The 27,719-nt window shown below is 40.8% G+C and overlaps 3 protein-coding genes across 9 annotated transcripts; 2 read left to right on the forward strand and 1 right to left on the reverse strand.

Annotated features, from left to right (window-relative positions):
* Positions 1–572: 572 nt before the first annotated feature.
* On the reverse strand, positions 573–8,472 carry LOC140776024 (uncharacterized). 4 transcript variants are annotated; one of them, XM_073119566.1, is made up of 6 exons: positions 7,872–8,472; positions 7,258–7,373; positions 3,334–3,577; positions 2,329–2,404; positions 1,226–2,169; positions 573–1,110 (listed from the first exon to the last, which is right to left on the reverse strand). In XM_073119566.1, exons 1-6 carry the CDS (start codon positions 8,247–8,249, stop codon positions 898–900), a joined length of 1,971 nt encoding a protein of 656 aa, XP_072975667.1. In that variant the 5' UTR covers positions 8,250–8,472; the 3' UTR covers positions 573–897. The 4 variants fall into 4 exon arrangements, with proteins under 4 accessions (XP_072975667.1, XP_072975666.1, XP_072975665.1 ...); XM_073119565.1 differs by having other exon boundaries at positions 1,226–2,172; XM_073119564.1 differs by having other exon boundaries at positions 1,226–1,842; positions 1,945–2,404.
* A 3,178-nt stretch (positions 8,473–11,650) lies between these two features.
* LOC140775734 (phosphomethylpyrimidine synthase, chloroplastic) lies at positions 11,651–18,402 on the forward strand. 4 transcript variants are annotated; one of them, XR_012106799.1, is made up of 8 exons: positions 11,651–11,809; positions 12,586–12,893; positions 13,030–13,157; positions 14,010–14,836; positions 15,535–16,211; positions 16,307–16,426; positions 17,293–17,388; positions 17,554–18,402. XR_012106799.1 is itself a non-coding variant. In XM_073119141.1 (6 exons), exons 2-5 carry the CDS (start codon positions 12,595–12,597, stop codon positions 16,207–16,209), a joined length of 1,929 nt encoding a protein of 642 aa, XP_072975242.1. In that variant the 5' UTR covers positions 11,651–11,809; positions 12,586–12,594; the 3' UTR covers positions 16,210–16,211; positions 17,293–17,518. The 4 variants fall into 4 exon arrangements, 1 of the variants encoding a protein (XP_072975242.1); XR_012106797.1 differs by lacking the exon at positions 16,307–16,426; XR_012106798.1 differs by lacking the exon at positions 17,554–18,402 and having other exon boundaries at positions 17,293–17,518.
* Positions 18,403–19,024: 622 nt separating this feature from the next.
* Positions 19,025–27,685, forward strand: LOC140776443 (uncharacterized). The gene is made up of 2 exons (XM_073120153.1): positions 19,025–20,078; positions 25,973–27,685. The coding sequence occupies exons 1-2, from the start codon at positions 19,083–19,085 to the stop codon at positions 27,455–27,457; spliced, it is 2,481 nt and encodes an 826-aa protein (XP_072976254.1). The 5' UTR covers positions 19,025–19,082; the 3' UTR covers positions 27,458–27,685.
* The last annotated feature ends 34 nt before the right edge of the window (positions 27,686–27,719 follow it).

Here is a 27,719-nt window from a genome sequence, read left to right on the forward strand (position 1 = left end):
TAGCAGAACGCGATCGTCACGTGCTGCCGCGAGCAGCCGTCGATCTTGTGCCACGCGCGGCAGACTAGGATATGGCGGCGCGGTCAGCGAGGTCGGCCACGTACCCTATCACGAAATCCATGGGCGCGTCAAGTGTAGATATCTCCGCGCATTTCGAGTCTCGATTCTCCATTTCCCAAGCTCGAACGAAGGAAGAAAGAGTAGGAAATGCCCCCAGCTCAAGAACGGTGGAAATCAACTAATGCCTTCCTTTCTTTCTGGAAGCCAAGAAAAGAGACTGATCTCTCAGATCGAACCGCACCATATTTATATTTATATTTATATTTAGAATACATAGAGGGAGGGTAGCAGCAAGAAGAGGAATCCCGAGATCTCGAGATGATGACGGTTATGGTAGTTGACTGACGAGACTGATTTGTGAGCAACGGTGGATAAAGAAAGATCGAAGGATCATTAGCACTCTGTAATTTGGTGGCTTGAGCCCCTGGACCTCATCAGGCTAGACATAGGTCTCCAACCGAGTATTCCTCACATGTGTGATCGATTAAGGAAACGACAGAGGAAATAAGAGATACAATTCTTACGTTGGCCAGACGAATCAAAATTAATAACAACATGAAATGTCCAGATGGGTTAAAGGGATTAATTACAAATTCCCACCAAACACAACTTTTGGCTGGCTGGCCACAAAATGGAAACAGAACAATGAAATACAGGACATGCAATTACTTTCCCTACTCTTGGCTGCCCATTTGCCTACTTACACGAAACACTAGGCTGTGGCGGTGGCGCAAAAAAGATTTTACAATCTTCTGTGAGCAGCAGGATGACGAGATATTTATCTGCAATCAGCTGGATGACAGGTTATCATCAACTCCATTTTAATTATCCTGATAATTACATACTTCTCGGGAGATGGGGCAGATCATGCTCACGACTGTTGTCCTCAACTTTCTTCTGGATGTTTGTCTCAGTCTTGTCGTCTCTGTCAGCATCCTCTCGCTTCAAGGGGTACAAGCCCATGATCGATAACCTATTTGCAATAGCATCTACATCAAAACTTCCACCATATAGCAGGCTGCTGCCGCAAACAAAATCTTGCTTATTCACCTACCAAATACCCAGAATATAGACAAATCAGCAACAGCCAAATAGCTCAACTACCCCACCAATCATAATTATATAAAAGAAAATGAAGTAAAATAATATTACTGAAAAAACTCACATCGCTACAAGAAGGGTTTTCATGGCCATTGTTTAAAACAGCAGGCACCACAGTCATCAACTGCAGACTGTTTGGTATTGGTGTCGAAGCTAAGAGCCTCCTAAGAGTTTCCCTGGCACTTCTCTCGACTAATGATTCAGTCTCTGAAATGAGAGGCTTTACTAGACCCGGAAGTAGAGGAGCCATGCTTGAAGATATGGCAGGTCCAGCACTGACTAAGTAAGCCTGACCGGAGGAGCAAACATCAATAACTGGGATGTGCACAATGGGATCAGACATGAATGGCGTGAAAGTCGGAAATTGTGATGCAGGCAAGGAAACAAGTGAAGAGACAGGGAGCGAAAGGTGAACTAGTGGATCATGCATAAGTGCTGGAAGATTAAGAGGTGGAAGCTCAGCAGCTTCAATGCCCAATTTAGAAGGCACCACAGAAACAGGGGATCCAGCAGCTGACAACAGCGAAGTCAAAGGAGGTAAGGGTAAAGATTCCATAGATGTGGATCGCAGTGGAGAGGGGGTGATGGTATATTGCAGTGAAGATGGGCAAGGTGGACACCAGCAGTAATAAGGTCTAAACATTGTGCTCTGCACATTAACCTCAGATGCGGGGCAGTAAGCTGCAAGAGGTTTGAAAGACAAAGCTAAAGACGGCAAACTCGATACACTGGGCAAGCCTAAAGGAACTGAACCACAATTTTCATTATCTGCTAAACTTTCACCTTCACACTGTTTGCTGGAGAGAACAGGAGATTTACACGTGGATTCTGGAGCAAATGGTTCACCAGGGATGGTAGATGAGATCAAATGGCATTCCCCACGGCGCTTCAGTTTCTCTCTGGCACCACTTCTTATACAAGATGAAGTTCTTGCAGTCCCATCCTTAAAAGTGTTCGATCTTGGACTGAGACTGGCTTGGTAGACAGGATTCCCTTTTGCTGTATGAGCTGCTGAGATACGAAAACGGGAAGACTTGGAAATAACAGATGAAGATTGGGAATATGACCCATGTGGGTTTGAAGCAGCCAGTAAGTTATTTGATGAAGCAGTAGATTTAACTTCTACAAAATTTGACGAACCAAGAAGATAAGCCTGGAGATGAGTACCAAAAGAATTAAGGCGTGACTCTGAAATTCCAGTCAGATGGGATATAGTTGGCCTCCTTTTAAGTAGATCCTTCATCTGCCCACACATAAGAATAAGAAACATGTAAGGTTTCTTAAAGATAATAACATACAGAGAGCAGGAAACAACACAAGCACTAGCATTAAAACAAGGGCTCTAAAAATTAGCTCGTCTTTCAGTTAACTGTAGAAGGTTACAGTATTAAATAAGCAACATCACCATGCCGAATACTATCCGCCATAGTAAGAGTACAAAGAGATAGTGTGTCCAATTAATATTATATCATCTAAAGGTTGTCACAGTAGTCAATTTTCTGAATGGTCATTACAGCAAAGATCCAGATAAAAAGAAACCTTACAATTATGACTTAGTAGAAATTCTACAGTTGGCTTTTATGTTATTCTTGTAGATCTACACTCATAAAAATCATAGTCTAACAGTAATCACATCTACTAATTAGATCAAGAATAATACTAAGAAGGTACTAACAAATTAGATCAAATATTCACAAAAAAACTGGTGCATCATATTGCTATACTCATAGACCTCTAAACTCTAAGAGAATAGAGCAGGTTCATATTTCTAATATCAGAATTAAGTGAAAAATGACAAAGCAGAAGTGCAAAAGATCAAGAAACTAAGAAAAGAAATAAACTTTCATGTCACTACATTGCCCTTTCTGCTCTAACCAGACTAATGGCAACTTCAACCAATTTCACCCAACTTTGGCCAACACTTAGTCCCCACCCAATTCCTTGCTACTTTGATCCCTCTCAAAAGGCTAATTTCACCTGGAAATAATTTGTTCGGTACAGAAATCTTTATCATCATGAAATCAAGAATATACAGTTGAAAGACACAAGTAAACAAGAAAGTAGACATGAGAACAATACTCAAGTAAAATTGTTAATCACAAAGGCAAAATTGTCCAGGCATTCGTGATGAGATCAAAATGGTAAATTTATTTAAAAATTAAAAGTAAAAACCTCTGCAAGCAACTCCATGCCATAGTGCTTTGACTTCTCTGAACACCAATAGTAGAAAACTTGGGATCCAGAAAGCTTGAGTTGGAATGAACGACCTGAACTATCAGCTGGAATTTCCTCAATAATCACCTCAGAGTACTCTAAACCATTGCTTACTAAAGCCAGTCGCTCAGTATGACCATCATCACTGATAAACGAAATCCGCATATTGGACGAAGGCAAAAGAGTGAGATTTAAGCACCCCCTGATCAACAAGAGGAGGTAAATAAGAATTTTGAAAGCATCATCAATGCAAAAGCATGATGCAATCAGTAGCCATTCAAACAATACATCATAATTACAATATGACTGTTTTGTAAGAATAATGAAGGCAGATAAACTCAAAAGTAGATAAACTGAACATAAGATAGTAACTCTTCACTGAAAGAAAAGCACCACACACAACAGACTAAAAAAAGTTCTTCTGTATCAGTTGAGCAAACATCTGTTCCAAAATTACGAGCTGACTAATAATTTGACTAAGGATTTGCATGCATTGCCTTTGTTGGAACTTGGAAGGTTAATAGATGAAACTATCCCTTGATATGGCATATAACATCAGAAAACCATAGACCTTCCGAAGATTAGAAAGTAACACTATCCATGCTCCCTCAACAACTATCGTCTTTTACTTTGTCAATGTGTGTATTGTTTTAGGTATCTATGTTGATGATTACAAGTCTAGTAAAAAGTTACAGCATCTGATAAGTATTATCAATACAATCGATCTGCCGACTATTAGGCAGATATCAGTTGTGAGAATTACAGAATATATCGAATTCCTCAGCATGACAATTATCAATTTGAGAAAATATAAAGATCAACCATTTTTTACTTACCATCAAACTTAATGAAAAAAGGCCATGCAGCGAAAAAGCGAAATCTGTCAATTATCAGGTTGTCTTAGCCTCTGAGGCTACAGTTATTCAACCACCACTAGTGTTCAATTGTAAGTAACTAACACCAAAGCAGCATTCTGCACCAATTGTATCCTTAAGGAGGCATGGTGCTTAGGTAATAAAGATGAGCTGGAATTAAACTAGCACGGATCTAGAACTATGAGTTTGCAAACCATGACATAATACAATAATATAAGTACCACATCATACTATTGTAAACATATGAAAAAGGTAAATATAGGCATGAAACAATATAACGTAAGGTTTCAACAGATCATCCAAAAACTGTGCATTTAAGACTTCTAATAGTATCAGTATTAATGGTCTAAACCTATCTAATACCGGAACAAGATATCGACGGACATCATGATACGTAGCAGAATACCACAAGGCCATGAAAGAAACTACCTTCTTTTATTTCCTCATATATCAGAGATCTTAACAGATATCACACACGCCCACTTTACCTACAAATGAAAAGACATATTTATTTGGAGGGATGAACAGTGCCATCACTAAAAAGATGAAAGAATCCTGCAATCATTTTAACAGCAGCATATGAAGGGTACAAGTTTTGAGCCAGAAAATTTTATATGAACTTAAATCCGGTTAGTAAAGTTTACTGTGTAACTCCTCCTAAGCAGTATGATAGAGGTAATAAAAGCCAACAAATCCTACTAAGTAAAAAAGTACCGCACGAACATAAATGATGGGATGATTATAAGAGAGGCCACAACAACATCAAAATTTCCAAATGCATCAATACCTCAACTTTGTAATAGCCCCAATTCTAGATAACTGAAAATAGTCAATTATAGATCTGGATATTTTGTAACAGCTTATCCAAGAAAGAAAATTTTTGATCTTCTAGATAAGCAATCTATATTGACATCTATGGGAAACTACAAAAGTAAAAGTACATCTTACAGTGATCAAAATAAGGTATATCTAAATAGCATGCAAGGCGATTTATTTGGTAGGACAACAAGAGAGAATTAACCAACCAGCTGCCAAGAAAATGATGCACAAAATAAAGTAGGACGAACCCCATAACTTGATTAATTATGAATATGTATGTCAACAAGGGAAACAGTTTCATTACCACTTCTCCTATGACATAGACTTATTGATATTGTACTGCAAGAGTAGTTCTAGGTAAGAATTTAGATTACACGAAATTTGGTCTAAAAAAAGCAGAACATGAAGTATATCTTCTTAGATAAGCTAGCTGGGGATGGATCTAACAGGATATGTCTTCTGTGAAAAAAACAAGCATTTAGAATTAAGTTGACACTCATTGAACAATTTATCAGTAGTAACAGTGGATCCAATTATTTATCTTAGCAGTGTGCCAACAATGCTACTGGGACTTCACTCAATGCTGTCCTGTTTCAAGGGATAGATATAAATGATAGATATAAACTAAGGCAGATGTATGAAGCACAACTTGGCCTTGGTGGCAATTTGCAAAAGGTAAAAAAGAAAAGTCATATTGTGCTAAAAACTCATTGGCTACTCGGTTTGCTAAAAAGCTTTATATGCAACTCCTATCTGACCAAGCCCTTACTTGAAGATAACAGATTACATATTAAGTTGGTTAACGCTATGCCCTGTTGGCAAGAAAACTTGCACCAACGGATTTGTGCCTAACTAGTTTCTTCACTTTTTAAATACTACTATTCAAACTATCCATGAGACAAGTGGCCCTTCATCAACTTGACCAGAACTTTAACATTGTTCGAAGTCCTCCATGTTTACATATCTATCTCAGCATGGCTTCACAGTAAAAAAAACAGTTATTCCACCTTTCTAACCATAAAGACTGAAGAAATAAACTGATTATACGTTGTCCGCCCCCATCTTCCATATCAACTACATTGAATTTGCTAGTTAAACATTTGTTTGAGAAAATCATCTCCAAAGCAGAATGTCAGAACTCTAAAGAAAATCTAACTTCAGAGTCCAAATAATCAGCATTTAACATTTTATTTAACAAAATTCAAGTACAACAACAGATCCCAAAATTTCCCAAACGCTAAATTAATCCACTGTTCTAATCAAGTCCCTTATGGAAAATGGATGTTGATATGCATATATTCTTTTCAATGTTGAGTACAAATATTGTTTTGTCACCTCCAATAAATATCCAATTAGTGTGAAACTGTGAACAAAAAAAGGATATATAAAAGGAGGGTTCTGTAACAAAGGAGAAAGAAAAAACTGAACAAATGATACAATCACATAATGCTCCTTCTTTATCTATCTGATACCAATGTTGACACTACTCTATAGACCAGTAAAACTATGTGCACACTTATTCTTCACAACATATGAGTTACAGACTTTTATGCAGATTATTAAACTATATACTTGCAAAACTAAGCTAGAAGTGATAAACTAATCACTTTTCTTGCCAGAAAAGTCACCGGAAAGTAATGAGATAACCTGCATAGTAATGTGCCTAGAGTTCATTCCATAAGAAAGGTTTTCATAGTCATTAAAAAGAGAAAGCAATGATATCAAATGTAGAAGAATTGAAGAGGACTAACCTGAAAAGTAATAAAAGAGAATTTCTGCAAGAAACAACAGTAATGCAAAAAAGCTAACAACACTTGCCATCTCATATCCATTAGAGAAACAGTGACCAATACAAACAAATCGTCACGACAAACACTCTTCTGTTCATCAATCCTAGATTAATTAGAATTCCCCCTCAAACAATGCCTTTCATCTGTTCATTTATGCTACAATAGGATACAACTAATTATAAGCTAAATGAATAAGGAGAGGTGAGCTAATGTGTTTTACAGTGAAAGAAAAAAGGTTTTCCATGAACAAACAGAATGAAAAAAAATGGAAGTAATATATAATTCAAATCACTACAGAATATATTGACGAGATAACTTCTCTGGTATACATTGATGTCATACCAAGAAACCACATATAAACGAGAATATGCAGATTGTGGCAAAATTAAGTGAACTACCTAATAGAAGTTGGGCATAAAAGGTTCCCCTTCTTGTTGACCTTCCCAACTCGCATAGAAACAAGAGGAATACACAAGCACCTTGTTAACATCCCAATTTCTGCTACTTCAAAGTGCTGGCCATAGATAAAACACAATCAGGGGTAAGCATTTGAAAGACAAAAAGTAAAGGGCGTCAATTAAGGAAAATATTTTTCAGTCAAGTCTTAAATGAAAATTTTGGGAATAAATTAACTATAGGTGGACTTTCTAAAATATGTATTACCTCATAACCATATAAACTACCACCGTATGCCTCATCCAATTCAATTAGCGATACTCTATTTTCATATTATTGATATAATTACCCATTTAATTCGGAACTTGTATTTTAACTAATTAAAGCCACTAAACCCTTCACGACTCAAATACAATATAACAAAACTTAAAATCTAGAAAATACATGAAACCCTTTCGAATCGAGTTTTGCATTTAAACTTGTATTTTCTATCGGGAAGGATAATGATGGACTAAATATCATCAAACAATACAGAAGATGAATATGAATTATGAAGTAAGGAACTAAATCGAGTTTTCTTACGAAACCTTTTCGAATGAGAAATTGGAACACGCACCTGGCTTAGCTGCGTTATGAGTCGGTCTTCCGCAGCGCCGTTAGAAACATTAAGCTTGAGCAGAGGCTGCAGCCTCTCGCCGGCACGGCAGGCGCCGAGAACCTGCAGATCTAGTGCTCGGAGCCACTGCATCAGTCCGTTCTCCCCATCCGTGTGCTCAAGCAACAGATCGCCATCCGATTCACCTCGGAGAGCATCCCGTAGCCTCTCGGCGAAGTCACTCCCGCCGCCTCCGCTACTCCCGGCGGCATCCGAAGGCCTAGATGATCTCGATTCCTTGACCTCCGTCGATTCCTCTCCCGCATCGGATCTGAGAGGTCGATCCGAGTCCCCGGGCCTCTCGTCCTCCGCAAAACCCTCCTTTCTCGGTGAAGCCATCAATTTCTGCGCAAAAGTATCCTTGAATCCGATCTGCAAAACCTTCGATCGTGGGGAGCTTTGATGATTTCGAGATCGAAAACCAGAAAGAGGCAGCGATTCCTTGGCGCCCGATCGAAGCAGTAAGACGGAGGATAATTTTCTCTTTTCTTTTCTTTAAAGAAAACTGAAGAGAAAGTTGAGGAGAGGAGAGGATAGAGATTAGGAAGAGCGTATGAAAGAACGATTGAAAGGATCGGGTGGTTATAAGAGGACGAATACGGATTTGAGGCAGCGTTATGAACCAAGCTTTATGGGGGTTCCACATCCGGTCCGCGTCATCGTCCACCACTACTGCGTGGTCCCCAGGTCCGGATCGTCAGCAACAATAACTCATTTTGGACATTCCACGTCATTGCCAGATAAAAGACGTAAATCGGAGAGGAGCCGATGCCTTGCATCCACGGCTGCAGGACCTCACATCGCTGGATACTTGGCAGTCTTCTATAGGATGTGACAAATTTGGTTTTCAATATGCGAGGAGGCTCCACCTTTCAATTGATGACATGGTGTCAGGATGGCTAATGATACATGGATCTGGTGGCCACACCTACTGGTGGTTTCCAAAGGCCGTCTTTATTTATCGTTTCCGAAGGCTTGCTGAAGGCGAAGTGTGGCATGGCTAGAGAGGACTCTCGAAGTTAAAGGTGGCGCCACGGGTCAAGATGTTATGCTGGAAGCTCCTAAGGGGAAGATTGCCAACTAAGGAAATGCTGCATCGATTAGGAGAGGATAACAGGTGCTGCATATGCGGGGTTGTTCGTGGAGACCATTGAACACCTGTTCTATGCATGTCGATACAGCAAAGAAGTATGGACCATGTTAGGTACGATGCAACCGGAATTTGCAAAGCTGGGTGCTTCTGTGAGCTCGGAATGGATCACCATGGCATGAGGAAGGAGATCGATGAGTGATGACTATATCAGAGCCTTAGTAGCAACCACCTGTTGGGGCATCTGGAAGCAACGCAACTGAGCTGCCTTTGGTGAGAGCTTGGAGGCAGCATGCGCAGTGACGAGATGTAGTCTTTGCATGGCTGATGAGTATGCCTCGCCCAAGATCAGCAGAGCAACGAAAGGAACGCAAGAGATGGTCGAGTGGTGCAGACCATGAGAAGGACGAGTGAAGCTAAATATTGATGGGGCCTTCCGCATAAGGGCTTGTCAAGCAGGTGTTGGGGCGGTCATCTGAGACGACAGGGGTAGGCTAGTGATGGCCAGGTGGGAGCCCACCTCGGCAATGTCACCCTTACACGTGAAGGCATGAGCCCTAAGAATAAGGCTGAGCTTGCTACGAGCAGAACAGCCGGTGGAGGTGGAGTCGGACTCAAAGATGCTGATGAAGATCATGAGAGAGGATAGCCCATGCCCATGGCAAATCCAAAGTATAATACGTGACTATAAAGCCCAGATGAATGGATTAGCTGTGTGCACTGTAGCTTATGTGTGAAGGAATTGTAATAGGCCCGTAGATTGGGCAGTGCAGCGGGGATTGGGTGCAACCCAAATCGGAATAATCCAAGCGGGTGAACCAATCCCTCATGAACTGTACGTTTTGGTCGAGATGGGAAGCTTCCCATCTGAGCCAATTATCAATAGCTAACACTAGCTCTTTTACTCAAAAAAAAAAAAAAAACCATGGTGTCAGGATGGATGCCAAACCAACTCTTTTTAATAGGTAACGGTCTAACTCTAATCTTAGATAAATATTACAGAATAAATTATTTAATAATTTGAAGGTTTAGCTCAACGATTTAATTTGATTCAATTAAAAATTCTTGTGATGATTTAGAGAAATAGCTTTGCAAAGCTGTGATTTAGAACAATATTTCAATAATATTTAGTTTATAACAATAGTTTAATAATACACATAATTTGAAAACATAAATTTTGATATAATATGTTGACTAGAGTTTGACGACAATTAAACCTAGATCTAGCTCATATTTATTCATGAGGTGCTTAATTTTTGAAAAAAAAATGTTAGAGATCAATCACCCCGGTACAAGTTGCACTTTACACTTAGGCTCTGTTTACTTTGAGAATAAAACTCAATCTTAATAAGTAAGCTTCAAGCTTTAATTTGATGCAAGACTTCCCAAAATCCACTAACCAAGAGCAGCCAAGCCTGAACAAATTAAAGCGTAGTGGCGACCAAGTAAAATTATCCATCCAGTGGCACTGCTTACCTTTTCAGACAAACTACACACAATATGACAAACTAGAGTTACGGAAAATGGAGAAGAGAAAATTATTGTTGGCGAAGTTTTTCACGTTTCTTTGCTGGTAGATACGAGCAAATAATGCCTGCTCGATAAACAAAACCAAACAAATGAACCCTTTCTTTATGGGGTAGAATCATACTAGGCCGAAAAGAAAAAAACCAAACATAGTTGGATCGAGGTTCTTATATGGTCTTCTATCTGCGGACCCGACCGGCCCAACCTACCCAATTTATTTTCGGATTCAAATTTTGATCCTATGCCCAATTCCCCATTGTCTTCGACTCCACATATTATATATAATATGAGAAAAAATATAGAGAAAAGTGAAAAAAAAAAGATAATATAAATCGTTGGATAGATCTTCTAATCTCTTTAAAACCATCATGACAAGATTATCACGACACGGTGCAACTTTTGGAGCCAAACCCTGGAATTTGATTCAGGGATTTGTTTGTCTTCTTGACTCATAACGAAGGGATAGATCTTCCAAAAAAAGCCTGACTACATGAGACAATGAGAGCAGTTTGGTGATCATAAAATCTTTTTCAAATAAGATTTGAAGGAGAGCGGCGGATCTAGTCTCATATTGGTGGAAGGAGAATTGCAGAGCACAGTGGATATGAAAATAATTTCATATTTAGAAGGATATATATATCCTTGTTGGAACGGGAGGGAGGAGAAAGAGCCTCCTCGACATAAACTGACGAGAAAGAGAGAAAATAGCTAATAATAATAATAATTTTTTTTTAAAAAAACTTCAAATCCGTTGAGCTATCTCCACTCAGACGACCCTGTGGCAAAAAGAACAATGAAGGAACGAGAGGAGGGAAGAGAGAAGACGACGTTGACAATCAAATGACTTAAAAAGAACTTGTAATAGAATACGAAATTTGATATTTATTTCAAACCTCTTCCGTTGGGAATTTGGGATATAAAAAATTTTCCACCTCTCCCTAATAAAACAAAACAATGAACAGACACCAAAAATATCTCCTCCGAGTGGGCATCTTTTGATACACTTACTCCTCATCTTCGGTACTCTTATCCTCCACGTCATCTCGACCGTCCAATGAACAACCTACCCATCGATCCAGCCGCTCAGGGTGTATGAACCAGCGGGCGTAAGAAACGAAGCCGGAATAAGGAAAACCACGGGTGACAATAAGAGCTTCCCATCGGGAGAATCGTGAGTGTGGAAGAGCGAAGGCCTATAAATACCTCCGTCTTCCTCCCTGTTCACTCACTCGTTCGAGGGCTATCCGGTTGCGATAAGATTGATCGGGGAGAAAGAGCATAGGTACCTTTTATCTGGACGCCATCCATCTCTCTGCGATCATAGTCTTCTCTGTATCTTTTCTCTTCCTTTTTTCTATAAAAAACTTCTATTAGGTCATACATTTCTGATGTAGAATACGTGTTGCAACGATTTGCTGTTCTCTAATATGAAGACGGTGCGCTCTCATCAGTTATCGTATTTTGATTGATGCATTTATATAAGAAATAATACGCAAATGATGATTAAACTATGGAGATAACTCAATAAGGACGCGATCGTCTTTTTGGCGTAGATGAGGCTCTCATTGAAGAAGTTACAGTAAATTTTATGCTCAGAGGTAAGGTTTCAGGTTACACTGGTGAATCGAAAACTCTGAACAAGGATAATGTGATATCGAACTAGTTTTTTCTCCCCCTTTCGTGGTCCATATGAAGTTGTGGAAGGACACATTGGCGCCACAAAGAACGATCTCGGAAGAAATTATTTTATCATGTCAAACTTGGAGGAGGCAAATGCTCTATATGAAAGTTTTCGCAAGTAAAAACTACTAATAATTTGATTGCTTCTCAAATTACTGGGTGAGGTTTCTTTAAAAAAAAATCCCCTTTTTCAGCTCATTATTTCTGTAATGTGTTGAAGAATTATTCAAAGTTGACATGCGTGTGCGACATAATTCTCTTCCTTTTAAGCTCTCTCAAGAATTTTTATCCAGTCATATTTTGTATACATAGATCGACATGCTTGATACATATAGTTTATATAATTTATGCATCATTCGGCATTATTATTTTTTCTAGATCACCAAAATGGCAACTGTACAACCCTCATTTACGTCGATGGTGACTAAGATGGGTACTCGTGCCTCCTTCAAGCGTCCGAAAACTGCCTTTTTACCTGGATTTGAAGCAACTGGTGTTTCGGATTCATGGGACAAAGAAATTATTTTCATTAGCTCTAGGCCTAAAGCCTCTCTAGTCATCGAACCGTCAGCTGCTGAGTCAACAAAAGCTAAGAAGAAGAAACAAACCGTTGATCCTTCTGCTCCTGAGTTTCTTCCTCTTCCTTCTTTTGAACAATGCTTTCCACAGAGTACAAAAGAATGCAGGTATATAGTCGGAAATTCTCACTTATTTATATTCACAGTATAACTGTTAACTATGTGCTCTAGATTAGTGAGTCTTTTCTTTATGTAGTATAATTATAGTTGATGATGCTACCTGATTATTGTCTGCACTCTACAGCGAAGTTGTTCACGAGGACTCTGGCCATGTCCTCAAGGTTCCATTTCGTAGGGTCCATTTATCTGGAGAGGAGAAGAGCTTTGATACATATGATACCAGTGGCCCACAAAACATAAATCCAACTTTGGGTTAGTGCAGTAATCTTATTAAATTTGCAATTTATATAAATTTCCCTGATTATCTTCATTTGAACATTCCTGTGCTCTTAACTGATGTCTTGTTTTTTTTTTTTGAAACTTTGGCTGTGGTGATAATTTTTCCTGGTGCTTTACCTGATACATTTCTAAGAACATAATGATATAAAGTATAACCATATAATCAATTCAAGCTGCTCAGCGGTGAGAAAACTTCGTAACAATTGTGTCCTAAAACATGGTTGTGATTGATCATAAGTGTCTTAGCGTGGTTTCAGTCTTTCAATTAATCTTGCTGAAGAAAGGGTGCTAGTTCTCGGGAATTTGATACTTTGTGTCCTGTTAGGTTTGAGAATTTCTTGTGTCATATCTATTTATGAGAGTTTCATATGTCACATCTACTTGTAACTTATAAGGAAACTTCAGTTAGCTTGATGCTTTAACATCCATCTATCTGAATCTGTCCGAACAAAAGGATCAATAGGCTTCTACTAATGGAGCTCTCTTGAAAGAAGTCCAGGCCTGTTCCCTTCACATAATCCTGTTCACATCTTGCTCTATATCTTTGTTGACATCTACATGAGTTGATAATTTCCACTTATATGAATTAGGATTTTCTCCTACAAACGCACTCCAATTTATTTACTTATTTACTTTGTTACTTGAGATGTGCTAATTATGATCGGTGAATTCCAAATTTATAATAGATGATTGTTGTCTAAGTTTGTTGGGACAGAACTCTTTTTTTTTCTTCTTCTGATCTTTAAATTGATTAAAGATTCTTTGTACTATTTAGTTTTATTACCTCTTGAAGTGTGGTATCTCAATGATCTAATCTATTGGCAGGTCTTCCCAAGATAAGAAAAGACTGGGTTCACAGGCGGGAGCAATTAGGTGGTCCAAGATACACACAAATGTTTTATGCTAAACAAGGCATTATAACAGAAGAGATGTTGTTCTGTGCCACACGTGAGAAACTTAGCCCAGAATTTGTGCGGTCAGAGGTTGCCCGTGGACGTGCTATAATCCCTTCCAACAAAAAGCACTTGGAGTTGGAGCCCATGATAGTTGGAAGAAACTTCCTGGTCAAAGTGAATGCTAATATTGGAAACTCAGCTGTTGTGAGCTCTATTGAGGAAGAGGTGCACAAGCTTCAGTGGGCAACAATGTGGGGTGCTGATACTATCATGGATCTTTCCACCGGTCGCCATATCCATGAGACTCGAGAATGGATTCTTCGCAATTCTTCTGTACCAGTTGGCACTGTACCTATCTATCAAGCACTTGAGAAAGTAAATGGCATTGCTGAAAACCTTACCTGGGAAATTTTCAGAGATACTCTCATTGAACAAGCTGAGCAGGGCGTGGATTACTTCACAATTCATGCAGGAGTCCTGCTTCGTTACATCCCTCTTACAGCTAAAAGGATGACTGGAATTGTTTCACGTGGAGGTTCAATCCATGCCAAATGGTGCTTGGCTTATCACAAGGAGAATTTTGCTTATGAGCACTGGGATGAAATACTTGACATATGTAATCAATATGATGTAGCATTATCCATCGGGGATGGTTTGAGGCCTGGTTCAATTTATGATGCCAACGACAGTGCTCAGTTTGCAGAACTTCTGACACAGGGGGAATTGACACGCCGAGCATGGGAAAAGGATGTTCAGGTGAATATAATATATACAAAGTAGATCCTGGCATTATTTCCTTAGGACAAAAATGATAAACTTTAGTGAGCTTTTGTTCCTTTATCTAGATCATAGTATCATTACATTCATAATGATATAAATAGATACGTGGATACAACCACTTAATCTGCTGGCTACGTTATGTGTAATCATGCTATGGAATCAGTTTTAAGGGAATTAAATTATTATGTCCAACTACATAGAGTGGAAATCTTTCTATTTCTTTCTTCTTCTCAAGATTCAAGTGACAGTGTATTTCCTAGCCCCAGAATAGTGATCCATTTTTGTATGATTTCTTTTCAATGATAGGGAGATTCTTGATCATTTTGCTGATATGAAAACCAATAGCATTTTCAATGATTTTCAGAATCTTCAACATTTTCTAATTTAGTTGCTTTCAAAGGGACAAAATTCCTTCTTGCAACACAAGAAAACAATACTCTTAATGCTAGCAAACCTAATCCAATCTCTATTGATTCCTTCAATAAGATCTTTGATATCTTGACATTATCACGAGTTTTGTGAAGTCCTTTCTTTATATGAATGACCTATACATTTGCAAATGCTAAAAGTTCCGACCTTATTATAACATTGTTCATTTGTGAAGCACCTGAAGATGTGAAGTAGGCAGTACCTTTCTCATAGGTCTCTCTTACGGTTAATTTTCCATCCTGTAGGTAATGAATGAAGGACCTGGACATATTCCAATGCACAAAATTCCAGAGAATATGGAGAAACAGTTGGAATGGTGTCATGAGGCACCTTTCTATACGCTTGGTCCCCTAACAACTGATATTGCACCTGGGTATGATCACATCACCTCGGCCATCGGTGCTGCTAACATTGGAGCTCTTGGTACTGCACTCCTTTGTTATGTAACTCCAAAGGAACATCTTGGCTTGCCCAATAGGGATGATGTGAAGGCAGGTGTTATATCATACAAGATAGCTGCCCATGCAGCTGATTTAGCGAAAGGGCACCCCTATGCGCAAGCATGGGATGATGCACTAAGCAAGGCAAGATTTGAGTTTAGATGGATGGACCAATTTGCTTTATCTTTAGATCCTATGACCGCTATGTCTTTCCATGATGAGACCATGCCATCTGATGGTGCAAAAGTTGCACATTTCTGTTCGATGTGTGGGCCAAAATTCTGTTCTATGAAAATTACAGAGGATGTCAGGAAATATGCTGAGGAGCATGGATATGGTACAGTGGAGGAAGCTGTGAAACATGGAATGGATGCCATGAGTGCTGAATTTATGGCTGCTAAGAAAACTGTCAGTGGGGAGCAACATGGTGAAGTTGGAGGAGAAATCTATCTTCCCGAGAATTATGCTGCTCATACGTGAAGGTTAGTTGTTGAACTCTTATTTTTCTCTGCGTGTATGCTTCTTCATTGATCTGTATATGAGAGTATCTCAAGAATTAGTCCTTGCTATTTGCTAGAACCTTTGCAGGATGAAAGCTCAACTAGTTGACATCTATGTGCCTGAATTTAGGTGCTGGCTCAGTACTGACATGGTACAGGAGCACCTGCACCACCTCACACACACAAAGGCATTCCAGGTTATGTCCTGCGGTGTGTTTGAACTTTGAAGTGTGCCACCTGCCTTATACCATGTCAACACCTGAAACTTTGTGTCATTTCTGTGTTATGGAAGCAGATTATATTTTTATTTTAATATGATTAGATTGATTAAAGTGTGCAGATTCCATATAAACTCTGACTTGACATTACTTGTATTGGGTTAGCATGTAGTAAGAACAAGTCGTTGAAATATGTCCTGATTCCTTAAGACAATTTAATGGCTATGATGCCTGTCTTCTTTTATATCCATTCTGAAGTCATCCGATTAGAGGCAGCAGTTGACCTTGGAGGAATAACTGATGTGCAGCTTAGAAACAATTTGTTCAACTGAATACAGTAAAGTCAATTTGCTTTAATTTGTTCTTATATATAGTTTTGACACATTGCGACTTTTTTTTGTGGTAATGGTAGTTGAAATTGTTATGATTTGTGGTAATGACATATCAAGCTGTCATGCTTTCTGTTATTTTGGAGTATGATTTGCATCCTAATAATATATATATATATATATATATATATATAGAGAGAGAGAGAGAGAGAGAGAGAGAGAGAGAGAGAGAGAGAGAGAGAGAGAGAGAGAGAGAGAGAGAGAGGGATAATACTTACTACTGTAACTCTGTACCGAGCTAGTTGAATACTTACTTTCTGTAACTCTACCGAGCTAGTTGAATACTTACTACTGTAACTCTGTACCGAACTAGTTGAATACTTACTTTCTGTAACTCTGTACTGAGCTAGTTGAATACTTACTACTGTAATACATTCTTAAAAGTTCTTATTACCTTTTCTTCTCATGCAAGAGAGTAACTTCTCTGAAATCCAGTTACTATCATCTTTCATGCAGGTATATTTAGGTATATAAATCTTGGGAGCAGAAAAGAACTGGACTGTCAAGAAGCACTAGAAGTTCTGAGATAATACTCCTTAGAATGGGCCTTTGGTAAGAAGTTATGACTTAAAATAAAAAAACCTTCTACCTTACTCTCTTGTTTGTCAATCGTCTGTTTATTCTGTCATCTGTAATAAAGTACTTTTATGCAATATTACTCTTCTGTGATTCCTTTTGATTCTTCCTGGGTTTGTTAGTAATGAAAAATTGCACCAGGGGTGCCTGTATCTGCTACAACCTGGGTCATCTGGCCTAAATGTGGCAGGACAGGCTGAGAAAGTCCCTTTGAACCTGAACAGGATAATACCTGCGAAGGGAGTGTGCAATTGCATGTTCTCTTTTCCTTGTTTGTGCTTGCTCAGGAAAGTCTCCAGTGAAGGTTACATGTAGCTGACTCCCAAGTGCACCAGTGTTGCAACTGGCTAACTGTCACCGTGGCTGGGAAGTAACCTGCACTCTAATTTGTCGATTACCTTTTTCATTTGCTCTTATAAAAGAGGAGAGGGGTTAGTGGCATTTGTAGATGACTCCGACCTATATTAGATACTCTGCTTTTGCTTTATTTATTCCTTTCTAATGCTTTTCATGCATTCTCTAGCATTTGTTTGGAATTAAGCTACCACCTATGGTCGGAGTAGAAAAAAGTTGTAGGGGTAGTGTATGAACGTTTCAATTGTTCGGATGCTAATTTTAATCGGCACCGGGGGTGCTCCATCAGTCTTTCTAGCTCTGATGACTACACAAAGGCTGGTGTGGGCTGAGAGAGTCCCTTTGAACCTGACCAGGGTAATACCTGCGTAGGGAGCGTGCTGCTTTGTTTTGCTTTTCTTCTTGGCAGGAGGTTTGCGCTCTAATGCAATCTCATTCTGGTCAACCCACAACTGCTGTGTTTTTCTCACTCAATAGATGTTCTGGGGAAGGTTTGCTATTGATTGTGGTTTTTGTTTCTAACAGAAGTTGCTTAGATTGATGTATAGAATTTGTTTAGTTTCCATTGGCATGCCATTTATTCCAGAATTCACAGAGAAAATATTGATTTTATAAATTGTAAAGGTTCTGGCTGACTGAGTAAAGCTTAGGTTAAATTCATCCGAAACATCTTTGCCCAGTTTTCAATTGTTGATGCAGAGTCATGGGGGGGGGGCCTACAAAATTATTGTTATTGATGTGAATGGGTTTCACTTCAGTTTACAAATTCAAATCCTGGTCACAGAGTGACAATATATTGGGTTTGTTCGCTCATCTCGATGACAGCATTCTGCATTCATCATACACACCTCTTTAAATGGGACTAAACTGCTTTGTTATGCCTGCTAAAGGATCAAGTCTGGGCTAAAGTCCTGACACTTTTCTGCCCTTCCTAATTCCACAAACAAGAAGAAAAAAAAAAAATCTCAATTCCTTTCTCGGGCCGACTAAAAGTTCGGAGATTAAGACCTCGAAAATATACAAGCGAAGTCCGCCAAAAAGAGAGAAGTGGTTCAAATGGTTAGATTTATTGGGCCAAAATATTTAAACTTCCATGGTCGTTTAGCCCAGCCTAGTTTTATTCACTTACCGGCGGCCCACACCAAAAGAAGACTGGGTCGACATGTTGCACTTTAAGGTAGACACGTAAAATATCAACTAAATCAGGGCAAATGCATTAGTAATGCGACAATCAATAAATTAATTACCTCCTCTGCTCGTCGTTTTCTCTATCTTCCGCACACAACTTTTTTTTATCTTTCTCAAAATCCCTCTCAATGGCCTCTCCTCCGCATCTCCACCATCACCCTCCTCCGACGGCGACGACTATGAAGCCCGTTGATCTCGAGATCACTGTCGTCTCCGCAAAGCATCTCAAGAACGTTAACTGGCGCCACGGCGACCTCAAGCCCTACGCTGTCGCCTACCTCGATCCCGAGCGTCGCGCCGCCACCAAACCCGACGACGCCGGATCCACCCGCCCTGTTTGGAACGAGCGCCTCAACCTTCCCCTCCCCTTCTCCTCTAACGACCCTTCCCTCTCCCTTACCATCGACGTTTTCCACTCCAAGCCCTCCGAGACCCCCAAGCCCCTCGTCGGCACCGCTCGATTTCCCCTCAAGGACCTCATCGATCTCGAGGCATCTTTCTCCAGTGGATCCACAAATCCGATCAAGACCCTCGAGCTCCGCCGCCCCTCTGGTCGACCCCAGGGCAAGATCCGGATCAAGCTCGCTATCCGCGAGCGGCCTGCCCCTCCTCCTGAGCCAAATTACCAATTCGCCCCCCCTCCCTCCGGCTATTACTACTCCACCGCACCGCCGCATCCCACTCGAGACTACCGTACCTACTCCCCTCCTCCACCTCCTTTGCCTCACGCTCCTTATAACCCCTACGGGAGCTATTCCGATCCCTATTCTGGATACTATTCATCTGCTGCGCCGCCCTATTATTCTGCGCCACCGGCGCCGGCACCAGCACCAGCACCAGCAGCGGCCCCGACTAGATCACCATACTATGACCGGGCGTCGGGGTACAGTGGCCCGTCGGCGCCAGTGGACTACGCTTCGGTGCCTTTGTCTTCATCCTATGATCAGAGAGCAAAAGGAGGAAGATTTGGAATGGGTACAGGTCTTGCAGTTGGGGCGGTAGCCGGGGCTCTCGGAGGTCTTGCCCTGGAAGAAGGGATCAAGTATGAGGAGGAGAAGGTAGCAGAAAGGGTGGAGAGTGATCTGGCTACGAGGGATGATTACAGTGACTATCGTGCTGACTACTGACTTGGAACTTCTCTCCTGAATGAGTAAGGTCAAGTCCTGGAGGAGGTATGGATGAATAAGGTCTCTGTTTTATGAGTTTGATGTCTCCTAGTATGTGTATATGTTGGTCTATTCTGACGATGTGTTTTCAATTAGTGATTAACAGATAAGTGTTTATGATGTGCTTGTTGTTATGTAAGCTTTCATGCTTATTATGCAATGGAGATTATAAGCTACTTCTTGAGTTTGGATCCCTGCTTTCTTATGGTTGCTCATCCTGTCAATTTTGTGTGGATCAAATTCTTTCTATTTATGTGGAGAGCAATAGTATGATCCCAGGCAAATGTTGTTGTTCTTTTCCTGGTATTAGAGTTCACATTTTCTCAACTTCTAAATTGGTGCTCTCTCTTTTGATCTGGTTTTTCTTTGTGATCGCATTAGATGCGGTATTCTAAATATGCTATATTGTTGAAGTTTTGACAACTGCTGGAGCTACTCTTGTCAAGACCAAATAAAAATTCATCAATGCATGAAGAGCATAGACTAACTCGAGGCTGTTGTAGGTGATTTTAGAATGAGTTATTGTTTGATTAATCTGCAACTCAGAGGTAGTATCAACAAAGTGATCAAAGAAGAAAATATTGAGGAAGCACATAAGATGGAGGATAGGGTGTTTGGAGGAAGGAATTATGTTTGACTTAGGTAACCATTCAGAGCCCACCTGTAATACAATTAGGTAGAATGGAAGATAAGACACCACTTTATGTGAAAACAAATAATTTTACATGGAGAGAATTTTCGAGGATTTGATTATTCTATAGGGTCTGAATTTGTTGAAGATCCACTGGGTTATGCGTATTGTCAATTGGTCCTGGAGGAGCTCAATATTTTGACCCCAAAAAGTCGATATTTTCTTTCCATATTTCTTCACTCCAGTTCATCTAAGTGCCTTGAGAATCAGCAGAGGTAAAACTGTACACAATATCTGGCTGTTTAAGTTAGCTCCTAACTCATTCTGTATTGAGCCTGACAATCTTGGTGGGATACATTAAGCGAAGGTGCATCTCTGAGTGCGTCCATGTTCATTGAAAGGCTCTCTGAGGCTTTTGGTCATAAGTGCCTTTTTTCGTTCTTTTTTTTGGTTTTATTCTGTCGTCCATGTAAGTTTCCCTCACAACATAATTCTAGTGTCAATGTTTAATCTAAACGCAGTTCTTGTGAACCACGGTCTCCTAGGTAATTGTTGGGGCTGTACCCATGGCTTCATGGGCACTTTCACAATGACTAATGACTAGCCTTTTCATTTATCTCAGACTGTACAGAGAACTTAGATCCTCATCCCTTTCCAACTAAATATATTATGTTTGGTTCTCTGTGAACTCTTAAGAAAAGCCTTTTCTATTAAATGAAAGATCCTCTGTTTTCTTCTTCTGCAGATATTTCTGCAACATGTCTATTGAAACTTAACTGCCAACACAAGAAGACCACCGTTTGAGGCAAAAATTGTCTTAAAAATTGTTTTCTGTGTAGTTTACAGTTTCCAGGTAACCAAGCCTTAGCTACCTCTTGTAAACATGAAATTGCTTTAACAATGGCTCGTTAGAGAACTAAGTTTTGACTGGTAAAGAAGTAAGGCCCATTATCCTGTAGGAGGCCATGTCAGTCTATCTGGTAAACCTTGCAGGTTTGATCTGGACTCTCTCTGGAAAAGAACACTTCCAAGCCAAAGATTGTTTGAGATGTCTGCCTTTTTATTTTTCTTTCTGGTTCCTGAAGCTAAGTTTTTTTTTTCTCTCTTATTTATTTGTTGCAATTGATTTTACAATGATCTTATCATTTTGTGGTGCATTACTTTTCTTTAAATATCCAGCTTTCTTTTGGTATATAAACAGTTATGTTGTATCTTTTTCATTGCCCTTCTTTGTCTGAAGAGGTTCATTGATAATTATGATATTACTATTGCAACTATATAGTGCTTTCACAGGTGCTATATGGTGCCATATTTTTGCATTCAGTATAGTTCATCTTCTAGGTTCCTTCTCCTGGTTCATCACCTGATTTGCGATCTTATATTTGGTGGCAAGACAATTCTTAGCTAGGTTCCTTCTCCTGGTTATTGTCCATTCTATTCATTAACCTCGATCATTCGTAGAATAAGTATTATAATTTTTTATATTAAAATAAGAGAGTTTATATTTATATAAGTTATTCTGGTGTTTAGTTGTATATTAGTACAATGTATAATAATTGCACTTAATATAATTACACATAAGGTTCTCTTTACCACTGAGCAGGCACTTTATCTTTGCCCATAACTCAGTTGTTCTCGTGTGTTTCCCCTTCATGTCCACCCAATCCCATACCTTTGGTTACAAACATCTCTGATCTCTCTGTATAATTCTAAATTCTCCATCAATTGGGGTGCTCCAATAATGCAGCAGAGCACGATCCGGTACCTATCCCGCCTTATATGTGGATCAGCCAATATAATCTCTGTTGTAGGAAAGATGGCCCCATGAGGAAATCTCCCTTTTGAATGCCGTTTTCATTTAATCTTCCATATTACTTGCTTTCTTATAGTTAGATAATGTAGACTCTTCATGTGGAATGGCCTTTACAGGTTGGTCTGCTCGCTTTAGCATGGCAAGTATCAAGAACTTTATGGGATATCCATGTATTGGCTGCTAGAGTTTTGAGAGGAGACCTCCATATTCCATGGATTAGATTGGTTTCTTTCCCACGTCGCAACAAACGACCAGCAACCTTACGTTGTGAGTGGAGCTATTGCAGATATAATACGGTGGGGTCATTTCTCGTGTCAACTCTTCTAAATAATCAGCAGCCTCTCTTTATATTGAGATCAAATGTGCCTTTCCTACGTCCATCCTTTGATGCAGTGCATCCTGGTCCATTGCTTACAACGATTGCCTTGTCATGCTTAGTACAGCATAAATATATGTATTTTCAACTTTAATTTATTAAAAAAATGAAGTTAATTAAATATTTTTTAAAAAAATATTTAATTACTGAATCGGTTCAAAAGGATTCTGAACTAATTTAGGAGATTATCTAAACTTAAAGTGAATAAGGCCTTTATATATATATATATATATATTTTTTTTTTTTTTTTTTGTTTCCCCCGAAGTAAAAATTAGGAGTCACTTGCAGACCCTCTCTGCCCCCAAATTTTAACACTTCAGCTAGAAAATTCTCATCAAACCAGACACAATTTCTTGTGCGCTTCCTTGGTTTTCCTACATTTTAATCCCTTCCTCATCTGAATGTTTCATATTCCACAGTTGCGGATCAACCGGAAGGCAAGAAATGGGCCAAAGTGATCTCCTTGCTTAATAGTAGCCAAAACATCATTCCGGTTTAACTTGTGGAGAAATACGTCCACCCTATCCTGCATAGATCGGTCCCAAGCTACATTTATGGTTGTTGGTTATGTCATGTCATGGACTTTCTTATGGCGATCGATGGCATTGGGAGCTAAATAGTTGTTGGTTATTCGGATAGAGAAATGTCGTAATTACTATAAATTGGCGTAACCACTGGGATGCCAATATTGAGTGCATGGATATCCATATAGCATATGGACAGATGATTTCTGGGTATTGCGTTAAGGTAATGAGACATTAGATTAATTGGCGAAATCTGGACCATACATTAGAGAATAATTCCTGCGTAAAATTTAAGATAAATAAGACCAAAAGGAGGAGCAAGTTTGCATACTTGCCATCTGATGACTTGAAAGTCTTATTATTCTTTGGTGTAGAGGGTAGACAACTGGGCTAAGAATCGCGATAGAAGAAGAAGAGCCTAGGACTTGTCACCTTTATTAAATTACTATGCGCAAGAGAGGAGATCCCAGGATTTGATTCCCCTTGATCACGCATCAGCAAAAGAATCTCTCTCTCTCTCTCTCTCTCTCTCTCTCTCTCTCTCTCTCTCTCTCTCGGAGTATAAGTATCCTAATATATACCATCTGTCCGCTTGCAAGCTAATGATGGCCTCGAATTAAATTATGTAACCGACCTTTTTAACACCCTTGCGGCATAATATCTTGCCTCAGGGAAGATGGTAAAGTAATACAATTAGGAGAAGAGTAGAACTGAAACCAAGACGAATGGAGCAACCCAGATCTAAACCACGAGAGCGACGACGTCTTTAATTAAGATCTAGATGCCTGTATAATCTAACCCAACGTGGTACGGAGGTAGCATGTTTATTTATCTAGTAATCTGACCATAACCACTGTTCTGAAGGAGATTGACTGATCCAATTCCAGCTCATCCTCCTTAATCAGAATCCAAACAAGGATTTTTTATTTTTTATTTTATTTTTTGATGTAATCCAAACAAGGATTGTTGGGCAAGATAGAGAGAGAGAGAGAGAGAGCTAGTACACTTTTCTAAAGGTCCAGAGTGCAGCTTTGATGAGTACAGATATTACGCATCACCAGCTTCAATAAAGCAATGTGGCCGGCAGTCATCAGCTGGATGATTCTCTCCTTGATTCATGAACCACACCACACCACACACACTGGAAACAGCTAAGTTACAGACTACCTACCAGGACGTGCATGGTACTTGTTTGCGCCCTAAATTAGTAGATCTTAGTTACATGCACCAGCCCTTAATTGATGAGTTTCGAAAATTGTAGATCCTTTTGTTTATGTTAATCTCTAGTTCTATTTTTCAGTCCATGCAATGTGTAATAAAGTGGTCCACAAAAGCGACCTGATATCTTACATTTCGTTACATTTCTGGGACCATAAAATATCAAATCTAAGATTGGACTTCATCCCACAAAGAACAGAACACAATGCCCCCGCCTCATCGTGGTGACAGGTTCTGTCTTCTGTGCCGAGGAGAAGTGGCAGCGGATTGGATAAACGGGTTAGTGAAGGAAAATGGTGCCACGTCAGTCATGGGCAGTTTGTTGGTACGGTAGATCTCTCAATAAGACCCTTCTGCCTTCTGGTAGGTTAATTAATTACATTCTAATGTTTTGTTAGGAAAAACTATATACTAGTCGTAGCCTCCATGGCAACTGGTAGGCTTAAGCCACGTGAAACATAAGCTGCCGACCAATTTGGAGCCTCGTCGCAGTAAAACTCCTCATGTGTTACGTGGTAAGCATGCAAGGTTGGCACGTGGGTGGGGGGTGGGGGGTGGGGGGTGGGGGGTGCGGGTGCAGAGAGAGGGACTGGAAGCGCCTAAGTGCACACCATCTCTTATCTTATATTATTTTATCTTATCTCTTCTCTTCTCTTCTCTTCTCCTCTCTTTTAAAACTAATATATACGCCGATGACCAAACCCCATTGACCTGCCTCCTCCTACTTGATACCTACATTTTTCTTTTTGTTTGATCCTCTTGAACCATCTGCACCAGATGCAATGTTAATAAAACAATAACAGCGTTAGATACATACATGTATAATAAATAATGAAAACTGCCAACCTATGATGGATTTATGTGCAACTGCAACCATATCCTGTCCTGTCCTGTCCTATCCTATCCTAATTATGATCTCTGATATAAAAGAGTACCTACTTATTATTACAAGTTAAGTTCCGATACTGGTGAAGGGGGAAGTTATTAATTGTTTCTTCTATCCGTTTATTTTCTACAGCGTTCCTAGTGAACGGTAAAAAGTAAGTAATAGGATCATTTTATAAGAAAAAGACTGAATTTATTAAGATATTCTCACGCTCTACCTAACATCCTATTCATTAGAAAAAGAGCGAAAGATCCCAGTGCGGAGTGCAGACAGCCAACTGTCCAAGTGCACGCATCGACCTCCCATCCTCTCCCTATATAAACTCCCTCCAACTTGCTCACTTCAATCCAGCATCGATTGCTTGCTGCATGCCCTATAATCACTCCTAGTTAGTTGTCTATTAATTCCAGTTTAGAACTGCACCAGAAGAGCAGCAGAGAATTAGGACAAGAAACAGAGAAGGCAAAATGGCCCCATCTCTTTCCTCTTACCTCGGTTCCTCTGTCACTGTTCTATCCAACTGCACCATTTATCCGGATTCTACCTCCATTATCGAAGATATAAGACTATCCGTCTCCGACCTTCCCATGTTATCGTGCCATTATATCCAAAAAGGCCTCTTTTTCTCGCGTCCTCCGATTCCCATTGACTTCCTTATCTCTCGTCTCAAGTCCACCCTTTCCCTCTCCCTCTCTCTCTTCCCCGCCCTCGCCGGGCGCCTCGTCACTCTTCCCGACGGCCGAATTATGATATCTTGCAACGACTCCGGCGCCGAATTCACCCACGCTATCGCCCCAAGTTTTAATCTTTCTCTCCTCCTCCCCTCCTCCTCCGACGTGCCTCCAATTGTGAGGTCTTTATTCCCCCACGAAGGTGTACTTAGCTTCGACGGCCATTTCCGCCCCCTGGCGGCGTTCCAGCTCACCGAGCTCGGCGACGGAGCCGTCTTTCTTGGCTGCGCCGTCAACCACGCGGTCGTCGACGGCACCTCCTTCTGGAACTTTGTCAATTCCTGGGCCGACCTCTTCCGCGGTGGCGCGCCGAAGCCGCCGAGCTGTATCCGGGACTATTTCGGCGGCTCAAAAGCTGTCCTCCGCTTTCCAGGCAGCGGGCGGCCCGAGAACATCTTCCCGGTAAACACACCGCTGCGAGAGCGGTTCTTCCACTTCAGCCGCGAGGCTATGCAGGATCTCAAGTCGAGGGCAAACCGGTGGCCCAAGATCAAGCCCGCCACTGGAGCCGAACAGAACGGCGAGATCTACGGGAAGCTGGCCCACGACCCCAGAAGGGCGGCCACGGAGATCTCCTCGTTCCAGTCTCTATGCGCGCTGCTGTGGCGGTCGGTAACACGTGGGCGCAAATGGCTGGCGGCGGACGCGACGACGACCTTCCGCATGGCGGTCAACTGCCGGCACCGTGTCTCCCCACGCGTGGCGGCGGACTACTTCGGCAACGCCATCCAGAGCGTGGCGACGCGTGCGGCGGTGGGAGAGGTGGTCGGCAAGGATCTACCTTCGTCGGCAGCACTTCTGCACGAGAACGTGGCGTCGCACGGGGACGCTACAGTGAGGCGCGCGGTGGAAGAATGGGAGGCGGCGCCCCGGTGCTTCCCTTTGGGGAACCCGGACGGGGCGGGAATCACGATGGGGAGCTCTCACCGTTTCCCCGTGTACGAGGGAAACGACTTCGGATGGGGCCCACCCTTGGCGGTGCGGAGCGGGAAGGCGAACAAGTTCGACGGGAAGATGTCGGCGTTCCCCGGGAGGGAAGGGGGAGGGAGCGTGGATTTGGAAGTGTGCCTCGCGCCGGAGACCATGGCGGCGCTGCTCCAGGACGAAGAGTTCATGTCCTACGTGTCCGAGGACAAGTTGCCGTTGACTGCACCGTGAAAGAGATACGGAGACCATAGCGGCGTGCGAGTGCATGTATATAGAACCAGGACGATGGACCACTGACACTGAGGGGTTGCAAGTAATCTCAGAGTTAATTAGTATTTAATTAGTAGTGATCGGCTTTGAGAATGCGAATAGTTTGTGTCCTTCAATTTGGTTGATGAGAGCATGCTTAGCTGTATGTCTGCTAATTATTTTCTTAATGGGAGTTCTTGTCGAGGTTTATACCCTGTGTATTTGGATGGTCATGGTTATCAAA

The sequence above is a fragment of the Typha angustifolia genome, chromosome 14 (assembly GCF_048772165.1).
Source record: "Typha angustifolia cultivar Huaian chromosome 14, ASM4877216v1, whole genome shotgun sequence".
Classification (NCBI taxonomy): domain Eukaryota; kingdom Viridiplantae; phylum Streptophyta; class Magnoliopsida; order Poales; family Typhaceae; genus Typha; species Typha angustifolia.